Raw genomic sequence first — 20253 nt, 5'->3', positions numbered from 1 at the left:
ATAGGCAATGGAGAACTATTTCCCCTTATGAGATTTGCTAAACTGATTTTTGTAGCTACAGTTATAAAGATATAGGTATGGTGTCAAAGGAAGAAAATGGATTTAGAAAAAAAAAAAAAAGATTGCACTGCGGAAACCATTAAACTCATGATCAGATTTATTTTAGTTTGAAAATCTTTTAAACCAAGTTCCATGGATGCTACTGAGATCAAAATATCCAACCTTCTTATTTTGCTATATGCAAACTATGTCATAGCTTTTTTTAACCTTTGTTTCCTGCACATTTCACGGACACTTGAATGTCCTCGCTCACACACATCCCAACACTAAAACATTCAGCTGCCAGAGTTTTTCTTCCTTGCCACTGCTCTGTAGCCCAGATTTATGTAGGTAGAGGGCAGGGAGACACAGTACAGTCTCCTGCTAGATTCATCATGTGCTTAACACATGGATTTGAAAGCCAAACATCAATTGAATATGTTTGGATTTCAGATGTGCCTAATTTACCTTTCTTTCCTTCAGGAGAGAAATATTTGATGACTCAATAAGGTCATATCTAACTCATGTTATAGAACTTAAAAGTCTAAAAAGTGTTCCAGTTATAATTGTCTTTCCAGGAGCCACGGACCATGATCATACTAAACAATTTTTAAAGAAAGCCACATCTACCAAGGGCAATGGTCTATCAATCAACAGCAGATATTCATTTAAAATGGATAGTGGATAAGATCTAGAGCCATAGGTCATTGTGGACAAGGGAGCTATAAAGACTCCTCAGGTTAGTCTACATCACTAAATAATGTTGCAATTCAAGTCTTGGAAACACTATGATTAGCGCCAGGTGCAGTAAAACAGACACTACAGCCATCGCATGCTGACACACACACACACTGCTATTGTCCCCTTGGGAATATCAATTCACATAGCACATGTTGGACTTTATTCCTGTAAAACTGCGCTATCTGCACTTTAAACTGTGTTTGGGTTCTCCTATCCCATAGGAATTGTGTCATTCTGAAAGACAGAACCACCATTTTCATGGGAGGCTGACTGGTGTTTGGTTTTATTTTGTTTTTCACTAACAATTAATGTATTTAAGGTGGTTTAAAGAATAGTTTGGGAATGGATTCTAAAACAAACTTCATTCTAGAGTGGATAAGGGCTATATCAACAGCATGGTTACTACAAATTAAGATGTCATTTTTCACTGAGGTCTCAATTTCATAAGCAAGTCTTCAAATGCCACACTGCATAGTCCATTAGCATAATGTATCTTTGAATTTAATCAGGCTTAGAAAGTTTAGTTTCTTTAAAGTGAAAATGTTAATTATATGATGTCTTTATTCTTCTACTTGGAATCACAAAAATTCTCTTTTAAAGATTTTTTTTCCTTTATTTCTTTCTTTATCCTTTTTTATTTCTTTATTCCATGGTCCTTTCTTTCCTTTTTTTTTTTTTTTTTTCTTTTCAGACAGGGTATTACTATGCATACCATGCTGGCCTTGAACTCAGTAAGTAGTTCAGGATGGCTTTGAATTTGTAGCAATCTTTCTACCACAAGCTCCAAGTACTGGTATTACAGGTAAGCACTACCATGCGCAGCTTTTTGGTAAGATTTTAAATCAGAGAACTGTATACTGTATTTCTCTCTACAGGATCTGTACATTTATACACTGTTCATTAACCTTTCCTCTTTATAGAAGAAGAAAAGATAACAGAACGGACATCATCTAATTTAAACACTTTGAACCCTTTCCACAATTGCTCTCTGCACCACTGTAAGTCTATTGAAAACCAACTTGTTAGAATTTGCAAATATTTCATGTTTTTCATTGTTTCAGCCCATTTAAAAGAAAAATAAATGATAGTTCACATGAATCAAAAAATATGTTAAAAGTATTAAACACACAGACACACACCAGTAAAGATGGAATATATCTACACATTTTTTTTTACTATTTTAAGAAAAAGAAATCTAATATAATTCCCTATTTTGAATTTTTGTACAATATCTCTTAATATATATTCTGCATTTCATTTCAAAAATGCTTTTCATTAAGAAAAAGCAAGGAATTTATTACAAACTAGGAAATCAATGGCATGTAACATATCAATGCATTGCAACACCATCCTGTTACAGTCTTTAGCAGTACAGACTACAGAGAACTCTGTGGCTTCACGATTTGTAAGCCCACCTACATTCCAGCTACCAACAATGCCAATTCTGCCACTAAATAGAACAAATACTTTAAAAATATCCAGAGCTGCAATCATAGCTACATTCTTCTTTACATTAAATACTATGATTTCTATGTAAAATCCTTCTCTTGCTACCACAGCTCTTCCAATTTAGAAAGAAAAATGTATACCATTTACCCACACATCTTTCTTCAACAGCTATGTTAATGCAGGTCCTCTAAAATTCAGTCAGGCATTTACAGAAACGTCAATATGGACAAGGTGCTTTGAGACAAGACAAGCAGATTCTCTAAGAGTTAACAAGGAAAAAAGATGATAATACTGGGTTTACATACTTTCAGGTTTTCTGTTACACACAAAAGAAGAATTTAGTTTTTACTGGGAGGCACTTGAAGGTGTGAAAGGGAAAACAAAGTGCCTTTGTTATTTAATTGGCTTGTAGAATTCAGATGCAGTTCCATGCAACTATCTTCTTTACCTGGCTTAATCAATTCCTGTAAAAGTTCCATAAAGTTCCATTTCCTGATGTATACATGATCATAAATCAGAATGGGATAGCTAGTGGATTACACTGATTATGGGCACTCTTTTGAGAAATTGACCCAATCATTCTACACAAAAACATGACTAGAATGGCAGGTTTACTTTAGATCATATAATAGAGAGAAAATTTAATTTAGTGAGAAGTAAACAGTCTACTGGTTCTGTATGAGCAAGAGTATGATTACAAATAAAACTTCAAAATGCATATTAGATGGCAATAATCAGCAAAATCCATGCCCAAAAGAATGTGTGTGTGTGTGTGTGTGTGTGTGTGTGTGTGTGTGTTTAGAATGAGAAGTGGAACTTTACGTTTGAATTTGTTTTATTCTTCTTTTTCATTATGCATAAATAGATTGATAGATTAGATAGATAGATGACAGAGAGATAGGTAGATGATAGATAGCAGATAGATGGATAGATGATAGATAGATAGATACTCCATGGAATATAGTCATGAGAGATCAAAAAAAAATAATGACAAACAAACAAAAACCTACAAAACTGACTAATTTAGGGGAAATTTTTCCTGGAATCATATGTGGGGTATTACACTTGTAATTTTAAAGTATTTGTGTCATATTAAGACAAGTTTGTTGTGGCAACAAGTTTAATTGAAAACATTTTGCAGTCTTTGGGAAACTGCAATAATTCAGAGATTTAAGTGGTCATAATCAAACAGTGACAATAAATTAAATAAAAACCTGTTAAAAGCAATGACATCACATACTGACAACCACTGTATTTTCTGAATCTTTATATATATGAATTGCATGTTCAGAGTTCAAGTCAGACACTGAAAACCAAATCCATTAAAAATCATTTAGAAGAGTCAAATAGAAAAAGAGCAATACAAAACAGCCAAAGACAACAGAACAATTTTTTTTTTTTTGGACTACTGATGTATTGGATGTAATACAGAGAAAGGCAAAGGGGTTTTATTTATAGACTTTGGCCGCTGAAGATGCAAACACCAGCCAAAGAGGATCTCAGAAGCATTTCCAGGTCCATGAACAACACCATAGGAAGACAAAAGCATACACAGCATATGTTCTCAAATAAAGCAAGGTTGTTATAGTCCAGTTTTGGTTTCTTACCTCTAACAAAACTTGCATGTTACATAGTGAAGAGACTGGGGATACACTTTTCATGTTTTAAAAACTGTAGCCAATAAGCAAGTTAAACTTGTTTTCAATTAGACTAGAAGAGTTGGAAATTAACAGCAATATCGAGCTCCATTGTTACATAGAATGATTATGATGAGAAATACGTCACTGGATGAGGCCTCTGAAGCCATCCCGAGCCTGGGCAATGCTCGAGTCCATCACCACTATACTGAGGGTTAGATCAGTTCTTGTCCACTGAGCGCTCCTGGCTATGAGAACGAACTCATCACGTAGGTAAAATCACTGCTGCCAATCAGAAGAAGTACTCTTTCTGATTTTCATTGACTGCATTTTGGATATTAAGCTCACTTTTCAAAACAGCCTCAGCACTGTCTACATTCTCTGACCTTTTTGCCTCATTTCTTTTGTATAACCTTTTCTGCTGATAAATGCGAACAGCTATGGCAGCGATGCAAAGCAGGATAAAGATCACAACAGCTATCAGACCTAGAGAGAGAGGAGAAAAGAAATACCAAGTCAGGACTTCTGCTGGAACAGAAGTTATGTCAACTTCACTGCTTAATAAGTCCTAAGAAAATTGGTTTCCACTTGAATCAGGCCTCTATTAGAAATAAATTACAAACATAAAAACTTTAGGTATTTGATTCAAGAAGTATCACAATATATTAAGTTTACTTTGTAACTCTGTTAACCTTGTTGGTGTCCCTTCATTCATTCTCAGTATGCATTGTATTAAATCTCCTTTCAACATTCATAATTTTTAATATTTTATTTATTTATTTGAGATAGAGAGAAACAGAGAAAGAGGCAGAGAGAAAGACAATAGGTACAACAGGGCCTCCATTCACTGCAAACAAACTTCAGATGCATGCACCCCCTTGCGCATCTGGCTTACATGGGTCCTGGGGAATCAAACTGGGGTCCTTAGGCTTCATAAACAAATGCCTTAACCGCTAAGCCATTTCCCCAGCCCAACATTAATATTTATCACAAAAATTACTATGTATCTTAAGACTGTGTGGCTTCATAATAAGATACATGTGAGTTTTAATTGTTTCTGAAATTAAATCAAAGCCCTAAATGTTTTATGATTAAGCATGAAATAGTATTGACAAAGTTGGTTTTAAATCAATTGTTAAGTGGAAGAGATGGGCTATGTGTATGGGTATCACTGACTAAAAAAACAAAGGTCTATATATGTAGACACATTAAAATTATTTCTATATAACAATATTGTCTTTTGAAACTTTTGATTATAAGTGAAAACCTGTACTCTACATCTTAATCATGTCTCTGGTCATCAAGCTATGTATTACATTATTTTACATCAGAGTTTCAAAGTGATTTGTGTACCCCTATAATCTCCAGTACACTGTGGAATGTAATTCTATAGGGTAAAACCTATTTTATACTAATCACAAGATACCTTTTCACTGTTGAAATTTCCACTGATGGTATACAAAGAAAGCAGGTAAAATTCTTGTGCCTAGCACAGACTAAGTCAAGAATATCAAACTGAAGTTGTTAAATTAAAGTTGTTGAATTTATAGTATAGAAGATGTTTCACTGCCAGGCAAAAGCCAAATTCATTTAAGGAAGTCCTTGATAAAACAGTAAAAATTACTCATTTTATTATGTATTGATGTGTTGCATATTGAAATGGGAAATACACATTAAAGTACATCTGGTACATTCTAAAGGATGATGTCTGTAGGAAAAGCACTTTGTACACATTTGAGTCTTTTTGTATCATGTCACACCATTTTTATTTGAAAGAGCAATGAACAACAAAAAAAATGATTATTTAGATGTAACTGGGGGATATATTCTCTAAAAGGAATGGAAACAAATTTGTCACCTTAAACAAAATTAGCAGAGTCTCTTGCTAATAATAAAGTTCAAGCTGTCAAATAAAACATAGAGTTAAAGAAAAAAAACTGTTATTGAGAAAAAAAAAAAAGCCAGGTGAGGGGATTTTCCACTCACATTGGAACTCTTTGCAAACTCAAGAAGCATGAAGGGAGAACAGGAGTGAACAACAGAGAAGCAGATTATGAGGTAGAGGATCACGTGGACCAACAAGAGAACTAGAACCACCATCCACAGTCTCCCCTCCCCCACCACCAATGCAAACACACACAAGCACCAGAGACCAGGGGAAGGGAGATCACAGCACACAGCACTGGTGACCAGAGCAGCAATCCAACAACCCAGCCAGCCTACTTGAACCCACAGTGCATCAAAGAGGGCCACAAGCAGGAGTGGAGCATAACTGAGACCAAAATCATCCCAAAAGTTAACTGGGATTGCACCAGGTCAGTACCCACCAAACAAGTCTCATATATAGGCCTGAACTGGAAGTGCTAATTGCACCTTCCATATCAGAATAAATTATATGTGATATCCGATGGATGGTTGGATTTGCCATTCTTAAATAAGCTATATTTTGGGCTTGTTATGTGTTGCTTCTTGACTTATAGTAGCTTTGTTTCCTCTTCTGTTATACATTAGGGAAGGGTCTCACTTGGTCACAAGCTGGCTTGGAACTCTCAACAGACCAGAAATCTTAACCTCCTTGTTGATAGGATTAAGGGTGTGGGGCACCACACACCCTAAGGGAAAGTGATATTGTTAGAGGATCTGGTTGTCATAATATCTACTCTTGCATAAATACTCTGTACTGTTTTTCATTGAAAGTGTACATTGTTTGGTTAAATTTTAGAATCTGCCTATAATTTGTTCCACTCAACCTTATTGAACACTCTCAGCAGGCAAACCCAACACCTAGGGTCACTTTTATAGCTACGCTGAGAGTCTTGAGAGCCACACCTAGCACCTTAAGCTCCTACCCTGAAGATATATAACATCAGATTGATCTTAAATCCAAGCATTAAATTAATCCAGGATACAAAAATATGTACATTATAACACAAGAAACACCAAAGATAAAGACAATATAAATCTACCAAAAAGTATTACTGTATCAGAAATGACTTCTAGAGAATGAGTTAGAGGAAATGCCTGAGAAAGATTTTGAAAGAATGATTATAAATATGTTCAAAGATGTCAAAAGGAAATCAAAGGGGTGAAAGAGGAAATCAAAGGAAACAAAGAAGACACAGGACACAAATTTAATGTAATAAAGAGGTCAATATTAGACATAAATGAGGAAATAGAAATAATAAAGAAAAAACAGTCAGAATTACTAGCTATGAAGAACACAGTTAATGAAATAATAAAAAAAAAAAACTGTAGAAAATCTCAGCAGTAGAATGGATGAAGGAGAGGAGAGAATATCTAAACTAGAAGACCAGGTAGCAGATCTAATACAGTCCAACAAAAAGAAAGACAAGCTAATAGGAAGGTATGAATGGGAATTTCAAGATATTCAGGGCACTATGAAAAGATCAAACATAAGAAATCAAGGTATAGTCGAAGGAGAAGAATTTCACTCCAAAAGTATAGTAGGTGTTTTCAACAAAATCATAGAAGAAAACTTCCCCCAAATTGGTAAAGTGGTGCCAATGCAGATACAGGAATCCTTTAGAACACCAACCAGACAAAACCTGGAAAGAACCTCTCCTCGCCATATTATAATTAAATTACCAAACATAACAACCAAAGAAAAAATATTGAAAGCAGTTACAGAGAAAAGTCAAGTTATCTACAAAGACAAGCCCATCAAGATCACAGCAGATTACTCAACACAAACTTTAAAAGCCAGATGTAAGTCTGGGTACCTATAACTGCCTGATATTCAATTAAAATGCCAGAAATACTCACTGGAGAAAATACAGCCTCTTCAGCAAATGTTGCTGGGAAAACTGGATATGTATCTATAGAAGGATGAAAATAGATCCTTCTCTCTCTCTCCATGCACAAGAATTAAGCCCAAATGGTTTAAAGACCTTAACATCAGACCTGAAACTCTAAAACTACTAGAGGAAAATGTAGGGGAAATCCTTCAACATACTGGTCTTGGCAAAGACTTTCTGAATATAGCCCCAATTACTCAGGCAATAAAACCACTGGGACCTCATGGAATTAAAAAGACTTTGTATGGTAAAGGACACTGTGAGGAAAGCAAAGAGGCAACCTACAGAATGGGAAAAAATCTTTGCCAGCTATACATCAGATAGAGGATTAACATTTAGGATATACAAAGAACTCAAAAAATTAAATAATAAGAAATCAAAACAAGCCAATTAAAGAAAGGGCTATGGAACTAAATAGAGAGTTCTCAAAAGAAGAAATATGGATGGCATATAAGCATCTGAAAAAATGTTCTACATTTCTAGTCATCAGGGAAATGCAGATTAAAACTATATTGAGATTCCATCTCACTCCTGTCAGATTGGCTACCATCATGAAAACAAATGACAACAAATGCTGGAAAGGATGTTGTAAAAGAGGAGCCCTTCCATGCAGTTGGTGGGAATACAATCTGGTCCAGCCATTGTGGAAATCAGTGTGGAGGTTCCTAAGATAGCCAAAAATAGATCTACCATATGACCCAGCTATAGCACTCCTAGGCATATATCCTAAGGACTCATCTCATTACCTTAGAGATACTTGCTCAACCATGTTTATTGCCACTCAATTCACAATAGCTGGGAAATGGAACGTGGATAATAAAGATATGGCACATTTATACAATGGAGTTCTACTCAGCAGTTAAGAAAAATGAAGTTATGAAATTTGCAGGAAAATGGATGGATCTAGAAAGGATTATACTAAGTGAGGTAACCCAGGCCCAGAAAGCCAAGTGTCACATGTTCTCTCTCATATGTGGATTCTAGCTACAGATGATTGGTCTTCTGTGTGAGTAGGAAGAAAACTCAGTAGCAGAGGCCAGTAAGATAAAAAGAGATATAATAGGAAGAGAAAGTAAGGGAGGGGGGTAGTTAGTAGGATTGTATTGTATATATGTAAGTAGAAGAATATATTAATGGAGGTGAAAAGGCCCAAATAAGGTCAGGGGATGAGATTGAGTAAAGGAAAGGTGGATGGAGGGTTAATACAAATCTAAGAGGATATAAATAAATCATATGGAAACCCACTTTTTCAGAAAATGGAAAACTCATGAGCTGTAGATTTTTGCTATTGAATTTTCAGTGCCAGGGATAGGATATAACTTCCAGTGAGTTGTTGGCCAGGAAGGTTCCTGATGCCCCCAAAACATTATAGGCCATTGCCTAGGCCCTTGGTTTCCCACCAGGAATAGATGGTAAGAAACTATTGCTGAAGACTCCAAATACTTGGGCTGCAAGGCCACTGAGAAATCCTGCTGGAACTGAGCTGATCACCTGCTCCATAAACCAGCTGACAGAAAGCTAGAAGAGGCCATTCTGTATGCAGTTCAATGGGAAAAAGAGAAAACACCAGCATACATACTCAACAGTGGACACTGTAAGCCTTGTATTTGGCCAGCCAGTCCAAATGTGCCAACCGGTGCAATAGTGGCACATCTGTTATTGTGGAAACCAACTCTCCTGTATAATTGGACTGGAGGCCCACTCCATGGCAGGGAATACATCCCTGATACTGAAAACTTAAAACATGGGAGGTCAAGGGTCCTAAAGGTGTAATGTCTACTTCTGTGTGTCTAAATGTATATACTATGCATATCAAACTGTCCAGTAATAACTTCTCTTAATGTCCATATCCTTCTATTAATGATACTCTCACTTTTGATAAAGAATCCTCTCTTTTTAGATGGCAGTGACTTTGGGCTGATTCAGAAGCATCATGGTGTTGGAAAGAAGTGACAGGAGTGCTCAGTACTGCAATGTCTCTATCACACCTTCCAAGGATTAGGGTCTACTGCAGAAGAGGTGGTGGAAAGAATGTAAGAGCCAAAGGAAGGGTAGGACTCCTTACAACATGCTCGCCCAGACACAAAATGGCCTTGATATCCATGACTTCACAGTGCCTAACACTACCTACACAAGACCATCATAGAAGGAGGAAATGATGATGACATCAAAATAAAAGAGAGACTGATTGAGATGGGGAGAATGGAGTTTCAAAGGGGAAAGTGGGTGGAGGGAGGGTATTACCATGGGATATGTTTTATAATCATGGAAGTTTTTAATTTAAAAAAATTGAAAAAATAAATAAAATAAAATACTATTAAAAAACTGATTTCAGTCACTCTGGGTTTTAGAATTTCCTCTTACCTAAAGATTTCAGTAATAAGATTAGTTGGACCTAATTAATGTGGGTTCTTCAGTAAAAATATAGTTACAATCATAGTAACAGTGTGAGGGCTTGATACATAGTTTAGTATTTAAGGCACTTGCCTGCAAAGCCAAGGGACCCAGGTTCAATTCCCCTGGAGCTAAAAGCCAGATGCACAAAATGGCACATGCATCTAGAGTGTGTTTTCAGTGATTGAAGGCCCTGGCACACCCATTCTCTCTTGTGTCTTCTCTCTCTCTCTCTCTCATCACTTTCACCAATAAATAAATAAAAATATTTCAAATAAGTAACAGTGTGGGTCAAATCTCATACTGCAAAACTAAAACACTGTTCTACTGTAAAGTACATGTAGATGACTGTAATGGAATTGAATCAAGTCAGATATGAAGATCCACTGAATTCACAATAGGTTCCTAATATGATTTGCTAACCGCCATGACCAATCACAGTATTGCCAAAGATGAGCCAATTTTTGCTTAGATTGGTCTTACCTAAGAAAGATAGTTATTAATATAATATAAATTATATAAATTGAATTATGTAGATAGACTCTGAAGTTTTCTAGTGATTATGGCTACTTAATCATATTAATAGCTAATTTTAATCAGAGTATGTATTGTTAAAATTTTTCTTCTAATTCTAGAAAAACAATTGTGTTGATAAAAATATTTAAATTGTCTATAAAATTCTATCCCAAAGAGAAGGATTCTGGATAATTTCAATATGAAAAAGAAATCCTAACATAACATGACATAATAAAGAGAGGAGGCCACTGTAATTTCAAAATGAATGCCACCATTTTCTTGGTCAAAATGGAATCCAGAGAGTCCAGATAAGGGATGGTTCCTGGATTTGTTTCCTCTGAGTATGTGGTTGATTTCTCTTAATTTGGAGTTTCATGTCATCACTTTTTGTGCCTAAGAAACACCCTGATCTCATTTATTGTCCTACCACAAGAACATGAAAAATATAATTTATTTAAAATAAATATAATCAGAAACTGTACTCTATGCTGCTGTATTCAAAACACTGTGTGAATAAGTTCTTATGAAAAATCTATGCACATTTCTTTCTGTTTCAATCAGTCCTTTTTATATCTGGGTAGCCTGGACAGAAACCTTCAATATCTAGATCATCCATTTGTAATGTCTTATTAAATCTGCCCATTTATCTTATACTATTCACTTTGCAAAGAAATAAACAACATAGGAGATAGAGGGATTATCTAGTTTGAAAATGTTTAAATTAATTAAGTGTAGTTATATACTAAATGCAATTTATGAGTAAGACAACATTGAGCAAACATTTTACCATAAGGCTACCAGACGGAGTAACACACTGGAGGACCCTACTCTGTGAATTAGTAGGTAAACTGCACATGGTCTAGGCAAGGCTTCTGAACTTGGAGAGCTTACACCAGTTCCTCTGCTTCTGTGGCTCTGTTCCTGCAAAGATCAAAACCCGGCATCACACTGCTTTCGTGGACAGTGGAGAGCCCCTGAAGAGCAAGACTGCAATGTGCTCTTCCTCTGTCTTATGCACTTGAGCTATGTGAGAATTTTCTAGGTGAACAGTAGCTTAGTTTGTCTAGAATAACACTGAAGCGACTTATTGGCACATCTCTTGTTTAACTCTGTAAATAACCTTTGTCCGAAGCAACAGCAATCTTCTAAGGATCCAATACTTTCTTGTACCACTGGCTTACCTTACACTGCTATATACTCATACTTATCTTGATGTGTAGATTTGCCTTCACATCTACTTTAGTTCTACGTGGGAATTCATGGGAAGAGCAATGAAATGGACTGCCTACATGACCAAGAATCCTAGTTTAAATTGTCAAGCACATTATAAATCCCATAGCTTTATGCGAGGTTTCACTCTATAATGTGTTTCATTTAGCTAAATATTTCAACTTCAAACTAAAAGTTAAATTTTTCTCAGAAAATTTTAATCTAAGCTGTTAACACAACTACACCATTTTTGTTGTTATGGTCTATTATTTTTTAGTACACATGGTACTGAAGCCATTAGGATGCATTCATACAAGTATGTAATCTACTTTGAGCATACTCATGTTGAAAAGAAATCCACACTGAAAAGAAATCAAGAACCAATGTATTGTGTGGATGCTTGAAAATATCAAGACATCAGCTTGAATTATAATACAATGAATAAAAGTACTACTCAAAAAGGGGGAGATTTTTTTCTTGGTTGTTAGGTGATTAAATGGTAATTCTATATTAGGTATCTTTTTAAAATATATTTATTTGATTTTTATTTGTATTTGTTTATATATTAGAGAGGAGAGAGAGAATGGGCAAGCCAGGGCCTCTCACTACTACAAATGAACATTAGACACATGAGCCACCATGTGCATATGGCTTATGTGGGTTCTAGAAATCAAACCTGGGTCCTTAGTCTTCTCAAACAAGCACCTTAACTGCTAAGCCATCTCTCCAGACCTATTTTAGTTATCTTACAATTAAGAACTAAAAAGGAGCAAAATTAATAAATGCCACAAAGATTTGACCAATACTACTCTCTGTCTGAAGGAAACTCTTACTACTGGTAGAAAGCACATATCTAGATAAATAGGAGTGCAAAACAAAGAGTGAGTACAGCATGTATAAAGTCCACAAGAAAGTTGGTCAAGTACAGGAAGAATTACATTATGTTGCATAATGAGAGGATAATTATTTATTTTCGTGTGAACATATCACATTCAGAGTGTGGAGAGAAGCTAAGCCACTTGACATTTCAATAATCTGGCTAACAGCATCTTAAGAGCACTAACCAGGAAGAAAAATAAGTTTATTTATGGAGCTGATTTTGAATAACATATCTCAGAAAATATGCTTTAATATTCTCAGGGAGTCATTCTTTAACTGTGTGTGTGTGTGTGTGTGTGTGTGTGTGTGTGTGTGTGTTTGTGTGTTAATTCTGCAATTTAAAATTATTCCTAACCACTTTCAAGCCATTACCTTTAATATTGTTAAAATGCAACTCGAAGTACAAATTCATTGATAGGAGTATCTAATCCATAAACTATGCACTTTAATAAGCTTTAAAGCAACATAAAATATGCACTTCTAATGTTAATCCCACATTTTCCCCACTTTTACATGAGCCCTTGCAGACTCTGATATAAGAATCCAAGAAAGAAAATGATGCCTTCATGCACATGCATAAGTCCTTACGATTTGCAGATGATCATTTTCAAGTTAAATAATATTCATTATTATACGAGTTAGCAAATGTCCTTTGAGTATGGTGGTTTAGTGAAATTACTCATCATTTCCACTGAAAATTTTCAAGGAAATCAAGAATGGAGGATGATCCTATTATACAATGCAGTAACAATAGTTAAACTACTCCATTATTCTCATGATTGGCATAGTGTAGATGCTTCACAGATAGTTTTCTAAAGCTAAATATTCACCATTATCAGTAATGATAAGAAGAACAAAAACAAATAGCTCGCTCATACTTCCCAATTACCTCCAATCACTGCAGAGTCACTTCTGATTGCATGAGTGAGAGGTTCTCTATCATCCATTGTTCCAGAATGATCTGCAATTAAGGCAACAAAAAGGGCAGGGCAGATGGAACTAAGTCAAAGGAAGAAAGTTTGAGAAGTTCGTAAACACTTTAAGCCAGAACAGAATTGTGAAGATGGACTTTGGGGTCTCTGTAATTTTCAATTTAAGCAATGCCAACTGCAACACATAAGAAATTAAGCTAGAAAGAGATGAGTAGGACAGCTGAAATTAAACAAACAAAAGCAATTATCAGAAACCATCTCAGGAACATAGCATAACATCAAAATTAGAAAAATTTCCAAGTTCACTAGAAAAGCTGAGTTTGTGACTGAAAGTGGCCAGAGTCTTAAGTCACCTGCAAATGAGTGTGTTCTTTCCCTTGATGTGGCATCCGTGCCAGCTGGGGACAAACAGCTGGACTCTGTCACGTGGCCTGTCATGGTGACAGGGCCTGAGTGTTCAGGATGAAGAGCAGCCTTCAGGGGAGCCACGTGGCTGAACTGTACTGCAGAGAGGCAGCCTGTGAAGCCATGCGCTGCAGCTACTGCTGTCTCCTGGTCTACATCAGTGCGCTCTGCAAAAGCCAGAGAAGCAGCACAATGTGAATAAGAGTGACAAGTGCAAATGACAATGACACAGAAATTGAATACTCTGCATCTGTGGCTGCAACGGAAATGTACATACAACTATTAAATTCCATTATTAAAAGAATTAGAGCTGTTAAAGATCCGGGGCTGATTTTCCTAGGTTAATGAAAACAATTTGCAAATATGCCTCTTTAAAAATGATCTAATATATTCTCTAGCCATGATTAAATCCTCCATAAGAATGGGTCATGCTTTAAACTAAAGAGAGGTCACAATATTTCAAACTTTAAAACAGAACAAAGTGTCGTTACTAAAGGGCCCGCAGCAGCCAATGTCAAAATTTGTGTCCTAGTTGCCAGGAGAGATGATGCTCAGACCTGAATTCAATTCCCAGATCTTATGTAAAATATTTTCTAAAAGACACTCATGCTGGTGTGCCCTTTTAATCCCAGCAATGGAGTGGCAAAGAATGTGGATCCCAGATCTCTCTGGCCAGCCACTCTAGCCTACTTGGACAGATTCAGGCCAGTGATACCCTGTCTCAAAAAAAAGACATACAGCGCCGAAAGAGCAGCACTCAGGTTGTCCTCCTGTCTACGCACACACACATGCAGTGGCAAACATGCACCCAAAGACGTGCGTATTGGGTTCAGAAATGAATTCTGTCGGCTTTTGAGATTTAGGACATAAAATAACAGAAACTAGAAAGAAGCTTTAGCATTCTCTTACCAATTGCCAACTTGATAATGTGGCTTAGCAGAAAGCGTTCTGTTATTTTATGATGCCACCCAATATGTCAGGAGATTACTACTCCCATGCCATAGAGGCAAGCTCCCTAGGCCTTGGGGTATCTCCTGGATTACTCAGGTACAGAGCTAGAAACATCTGTGCCTCACTTTCTCCACTCCAACTTTGAGTTAGAAATATGTTTGCTTCCACAGACTGATAACTGCACCTCTCATGTTAATGAGAGTTTCAATAGTGGCTGTTATGTGACAGAGGCTAGTTTAAATGCAGTAACATTAATTCATAATTTGATAGTTAAAAATATAACATGCACTGCAGTTGTTTTACAAGCATGAAGTTGGAACAAGGGAATTTGTCACAGAGTTGGTTTTGTTTTATTTGTGTGTTTAGGTTTTGTTTTGTGAGACAGGGTCTCATGCAGAACAAGCTGGCTTCAACCTCACTATGTAGCTGACAGTGACTTTGAGCTCCTAATTATACTGGTGCTTGTAGTATAGGCCTGCACCACCACACCCAACTGTTAATGACGAGCTTCAAGGTTCAAATATTATCAGACAATCATGCATCAATTCATCCAATAGAATTACATAATGGCACATCCAATAGAATTACATAATGGCACAATTATTTTACCTAAACTGAAAATATGTGGACACAGAAAGCATGAGCATTTTTCCTTCTTCAAAAATTAACAGGTATGGGCTGGAGAGATGGCTTAGAAGTTAAGCACTTGCCTGTAAAGTCTATGGGACCCTAGTTCGAGGCTCGATTCCCCAGGACCTACATAAGCCAGATGTGGCACATGCATCTGGAGTTTGTTTGCAGGGGCTGAAAAGCCCTGGTGTGCCCATTCTCTCCCTCTCTCTCTCTCTCTCTCTCTCTGCCTCTTGCTCTCTCTGTCTATCTTTCACTCTCAAATAAGTAAATAAACAAAAAAAATAACAGATATTGGGTATGTACTGAATACATATATGATCTAGGGACTGTTCCTTTTTTGCATGTGTATGTGTGTGTGTGATATGTGCATTTGCATGCATGTGGGCATACGTGTGTGTGTGTGTGTGTGTGTATAGGCCAGAAGTTGACATCAGGTGTCTTCCTTGATCACTCTCCACCTGACTTACTGAGTTAGGGTCTCTAACTTGAACCCAGAACTCACAGATTTGGCTAGTTAAGCCAGCCTGTTTGCCCCACAGATCACTCATCTCCACCTCCAGCATTTACTTCAGTCCTGGAGATCTACACTTTACTCTTCAAGCTTGCATGGTGCCAAGTGCTTCATCCACTGAGCCATCTCCCTTGCCCCTGGGCACTATTCTAAGAGCTGGACCTGTTCCTATTTTAGTTTTACAGTAGTCACAGGAGTATCTTTTTTCCATCATATAGTTATGATATTCAGGTTATGAATTTTAATGAGTTGCCTGAGTTTATGCCATTGTTGACATTATATTCTGAACCTCGGACCTTTTGGGCACAAAATCCCAAATTTCTTTTCTTCAAGAATCACTTTGTGGTTGAGACACCTTTTCCTTCATTGTGTTGTATCTTCTGCAGCACTTTTTGTTGCTGTTTTGAGAGAATTTTAAGCCTGTCAATCTTGTTATAGCTAGATTTTTGAAGAACATTTTCTTCTGGAATCATTATCATTCACATTTTATACCTAATGATTAAAACTACTGATTAAATGTTTAGTGTTGTGAGAGTCATTCTCTATAAAAAGAATCCTGAAGATTAGAGAGACTGCGCCACTTTTCTGTTATAGCCTTTAATCATTTACAGAAGAGTTCATCGTATCATTCTTAATTAGTCATACTTAAAAACCTGTGTTCATTAACCTGGGAGACCTCAACAGTAGTTGTGGAAAAGCTTAATGGATTTTACTCTTTTAATAAAGATAGAAGAAAGTAGGATTCAGTAGCTACATATGTACTGCTATTGTTTTAATTGACAGGTAATGGAGTCCAGGTTATCAGTCTCCAGAGGTTGTCTTGGCCATACCTCCTCCAGCCATTTTTTCTCCCTGGACAAGAATAGCATTGAGAGGCTATCACTTTGTGGCTCCTCTAGAAGATAGGGAGCTCCAGGATTCTGTACAGAATTGACCTTCAACGTGGGGCATCATGTTGTGTCATAGGCTGTACTTCATTTCTGGGCACAGAAACAAAGGTCTTTTAGTCTACTATCAGGATGCTCCTGTTGAATAGATGTACAGATAGCCATCCATATCTATGGGTTCCACATCCACTTATTCAACCAACCTCAGAACCCAAAAACCTTTTAAAGTAAATGTATACTTGGAGTTGGAGAGGTGGTTTATCTTAAAGATACTTGTTTACAAAGTCTGTCACAGTACCAACATAAAGCCAGATGAACTAAGTGGAGTTGGTTTACAGTGGCAAGTGGCCCTGGCATGCCCATGCTCTCTCTCTCTCGTAAATAAATTTTCAAAAATAAAATGTATACTTAACATGCACACACATTTTTCCTTGTCATTTTTCATTAAATAGTATTGTACAATAGATATTTATGTAGCATTTCAATTATGTTAGGTATTACAAGTAATCTAGGTATAACTGGAAACATGGGTGATATACATAGGGTATATGCAAATGCTGTATCATGCAATATAAGGCACTTGAGCCCTTGAGGGTCATAGAACCCATCTCCCATGAATACAAAGGGGCAACTGCATATTTAAATCTTCATACATTTAGAGAAGAAGATAGCATTCTTGTTTTCAGAATTTTTTAAAACATTTTTGGGTAGTATGTCTTAATAGCAACATAAATAGGACAATGTTTTTCAGTTCTTTTTACAAGGTTAAAGTGTTGAATAACATGTCGATAATTTTTAAAAGAATCTATCTTTTGAGCCAAAACTCATAGTCAAGATTCACTTCTTTGATTAAAAATGTGTGGCATGGGCTAGAGAGATGGCTTAGCAGCTAAGGTGCATGCCTGCAAAGCCTAAGGACCCAGGATTAATTCTCCAGGTCCCATGTAAGCCAGATGTACTTGGTGGCAAATGCCTCTGGAGTTCGTTTGCAGTGGCTGGAAGCCCTGGAACTAACTCTCTCTCTCTCTCTCTCTCTCTCTCTCTCTCTCTCTCTCTCTCTCGCTCCCTCTATCTCAAATAAATAAATAATGTTTTTTTAAGTGTGGCATAAGGTCTACTCTAAAAACTTCAACTTACAAATTAGAAAACATTTTATCTATTTGTGAAATTACTGTTCAAAGAGTTAAGCCTTTCAAACTTAAGATGGATAGCTAATCTGTTGCTGTTGATTGTTTTCAGAGCTAGGAATGCAGAAAACAAATTCCTTGTGGTTCAGAAATCTTCCATTTTAGTGAAGAGGACAGATAATAAGCATAGACACAGAAACCAAATGAGAATTTGCAAGAGTGATGATGCCATGAAGGAAATATGCTGGACACCATGATAGAGTATCTCTGGAACAGGGGATTGTCTTGATGGATTAGGTTATTTTTTTTTTGCACTTATTACAGGAGTGACTTTTCACGGCTATGTTCCTCATATTGTATGGATATTACAACCTCATCTTCTGACTCTACTACTTCTTTCAATATTTGTAAGATTCCTCACATTTTTTTTATTTTTAGCAGATTATTTGTCTGTGTCTCTGTGTATGTATGTGCATGTGTATGCATGCATGCATGTGTGCGTGTGTGGGTTTAATATGCTGTAGAGACAGTCAACCCTTTCATCAGTGCATAGTTTTTATTTAGCTGGGGAAATTTCACAATCTGTGAACAGTATTCTTTCACCTTTGCCCTTCTTATCCCTCTGGAATATCATTCACTTACACAGCGTCTCTTCTCTGTACTCTCTAAATCTATTTTGCTTTCTCTTCCAAGTTCCAGCCTTTTGGACATATTTCTGCATGGGTCAAATGTTTTCATGCACTTGATCTTCCAAGAAGTGAGTTCAAGTATCAATAAAAATCACTGTAGATTTTTATTACTTTGGAAAATAGTTATATTTTTAGGTTTTGTGGCCTTTTTGTTGCTCATATAGAATTTTCTTAAAATCGTTCTTATTAAGTTTCATTTATGTTATTCTCTGACTACTTTAATAGTCTAATTTTCTAGTAAATCTTTCCAGTTCTTCTTTTTTCCTCCTCCCCACTGATTCCTGTTAAATCCTGTTATAGTGTTTAATCCTGATTATAAACTTGACTGGGATGGAAAAGAACCTAAGACATTATTAAAGTACACTTCAGAGAATCTCAGAAAAGGTATTTCCTGAGATGATTAACCATCCTGAATATAGGGCACCATCCCCATTAACCAAGAACTCAGATGGAATGAACAAAAGAGAATGCCTACTTATAGAGTCTATCCTCCTCACTCCTCTGTTCTTTATTCCCCTTCCTCTCTTTTCTGGTGGCCACAATGTAAGCTACTGGACTCTGACACTCTCTGCCTTCCATGATGGATGGAAACCTCTAAAAGAAATAGTCAAAGTGAGGGCTGGAGAGATGGTTTATCTGTTAAGGATCCATGTAAGCCAGATGCATAAGAGGGTGCATACATCTGGAGGTCCTTTGCAATGGCTGGAGGCCCTAGCATGCTCATTCTCTCTCTCTCTCTCTCTTTCTCTCTTTCTCTCCCTTTCTCTTCCTCTTTCTCTCTCTCAAATAAATAAATAAATAAAATGTTGTTTTTTAAATAGCCAAAATGAATCTTCTCTTAGGTTTCTTTTTGGATTTTTTTCACAGCATCAAACACCTTACTAACTCAGATTTTAAGGATGGAATATAGTTTTAAATCAGCTTCTTAACTGGGTTTCCTGAGGCAGAGAGTATTCAGTTACACTCTGTCTTAGGAAACCCAAAGGAATGTGGAGTGTGGAGGGGACTTTGGCTTCCATAATCCACAGCATACCAACAAAAGAGCTCTCTGCTCCACTCAAACTGGGAAAAGACTTGACCCAAAATTCTGGCCATCCTCAACTCCTTGAAAAACAAAGAAAATGTGAGCTGTTTTCTAATGCTGATCTCGGCCTCTGGGATCAATGGGTCTTGGAAAGAAAGCATTCTCTAGGATGCACAAAATAAAAACTCCTCACCTGAGGTGTTTTCAGTCTGGTCCAAGGACACTCAGCCTAAAAGCTACAGTCTCAGGAAGGTACCTTATAGACTTGTCCCTCCTGCTAGAATGGACCAACAACCTTTGGTTACAGGATCATTAATGATTGGAATTAAAATTGGAAGCAGAAATAAACTGCAAGACACTTAGCATTCTTTCAGAACTCAACTGTGAGACAAAAATGAAATTTTTGTCAAAACCA

At 36.6% G+C, this 20253-nt stretch overlaps 1 protein-coding gene across 2 annotated transcripts in view; it reads right to left on the bottom strand.

Moving 5' to 3' along the window:
- Window positions 1-2037: 2037 nt before the first annotated feature.
- Window positions 2038-20253, bottom strand: part of Cntnap4 (contactin associated protein family member 4) — a 312074-nt gene continuing 293858 nt past the window's right edge. For both annotated transcript variants that reach the window (XM_004659600.2, XM_045141713.1), the window contains exons 22-24: window positions 13965-14183; window positions 13569-13640; window positions 2038-4352 (exon numbers count right to left, since the gene is read on the bottom strand). In XM_004659600.2, the coding sequence (XP_004659657.1) occupies window positions 4159-4352; window positions 13569-13640; window positions 13965-14183 (485 nt within the window). In that variant the 3' untranslated portion in view covers window positions 2038-4158. The remainder of the gene's footprint in view (window positions 4353-13568; window positions 13641-13964; window positions 14184-20253) is intronic.

Source organism: Jaculus jaculus, chromosome 1, assembly GCF_020740685.1.
Source record: "Jaculus jaculus isolate mJacJac1 chromosome 1, mJacJac1.mat.Y.cur, whole genome shotgun sequence".
Taxonomy (NCBI): domain Eukaryota; kingdom Metazoa; phylum Chordata; class Mammalia; order Rodentia; family Dipodidae; genus Jaculus; species Jaculus jaculus.
This window is presented reverse-complemented; position numbering and strand designations above follow the sequence as displayed.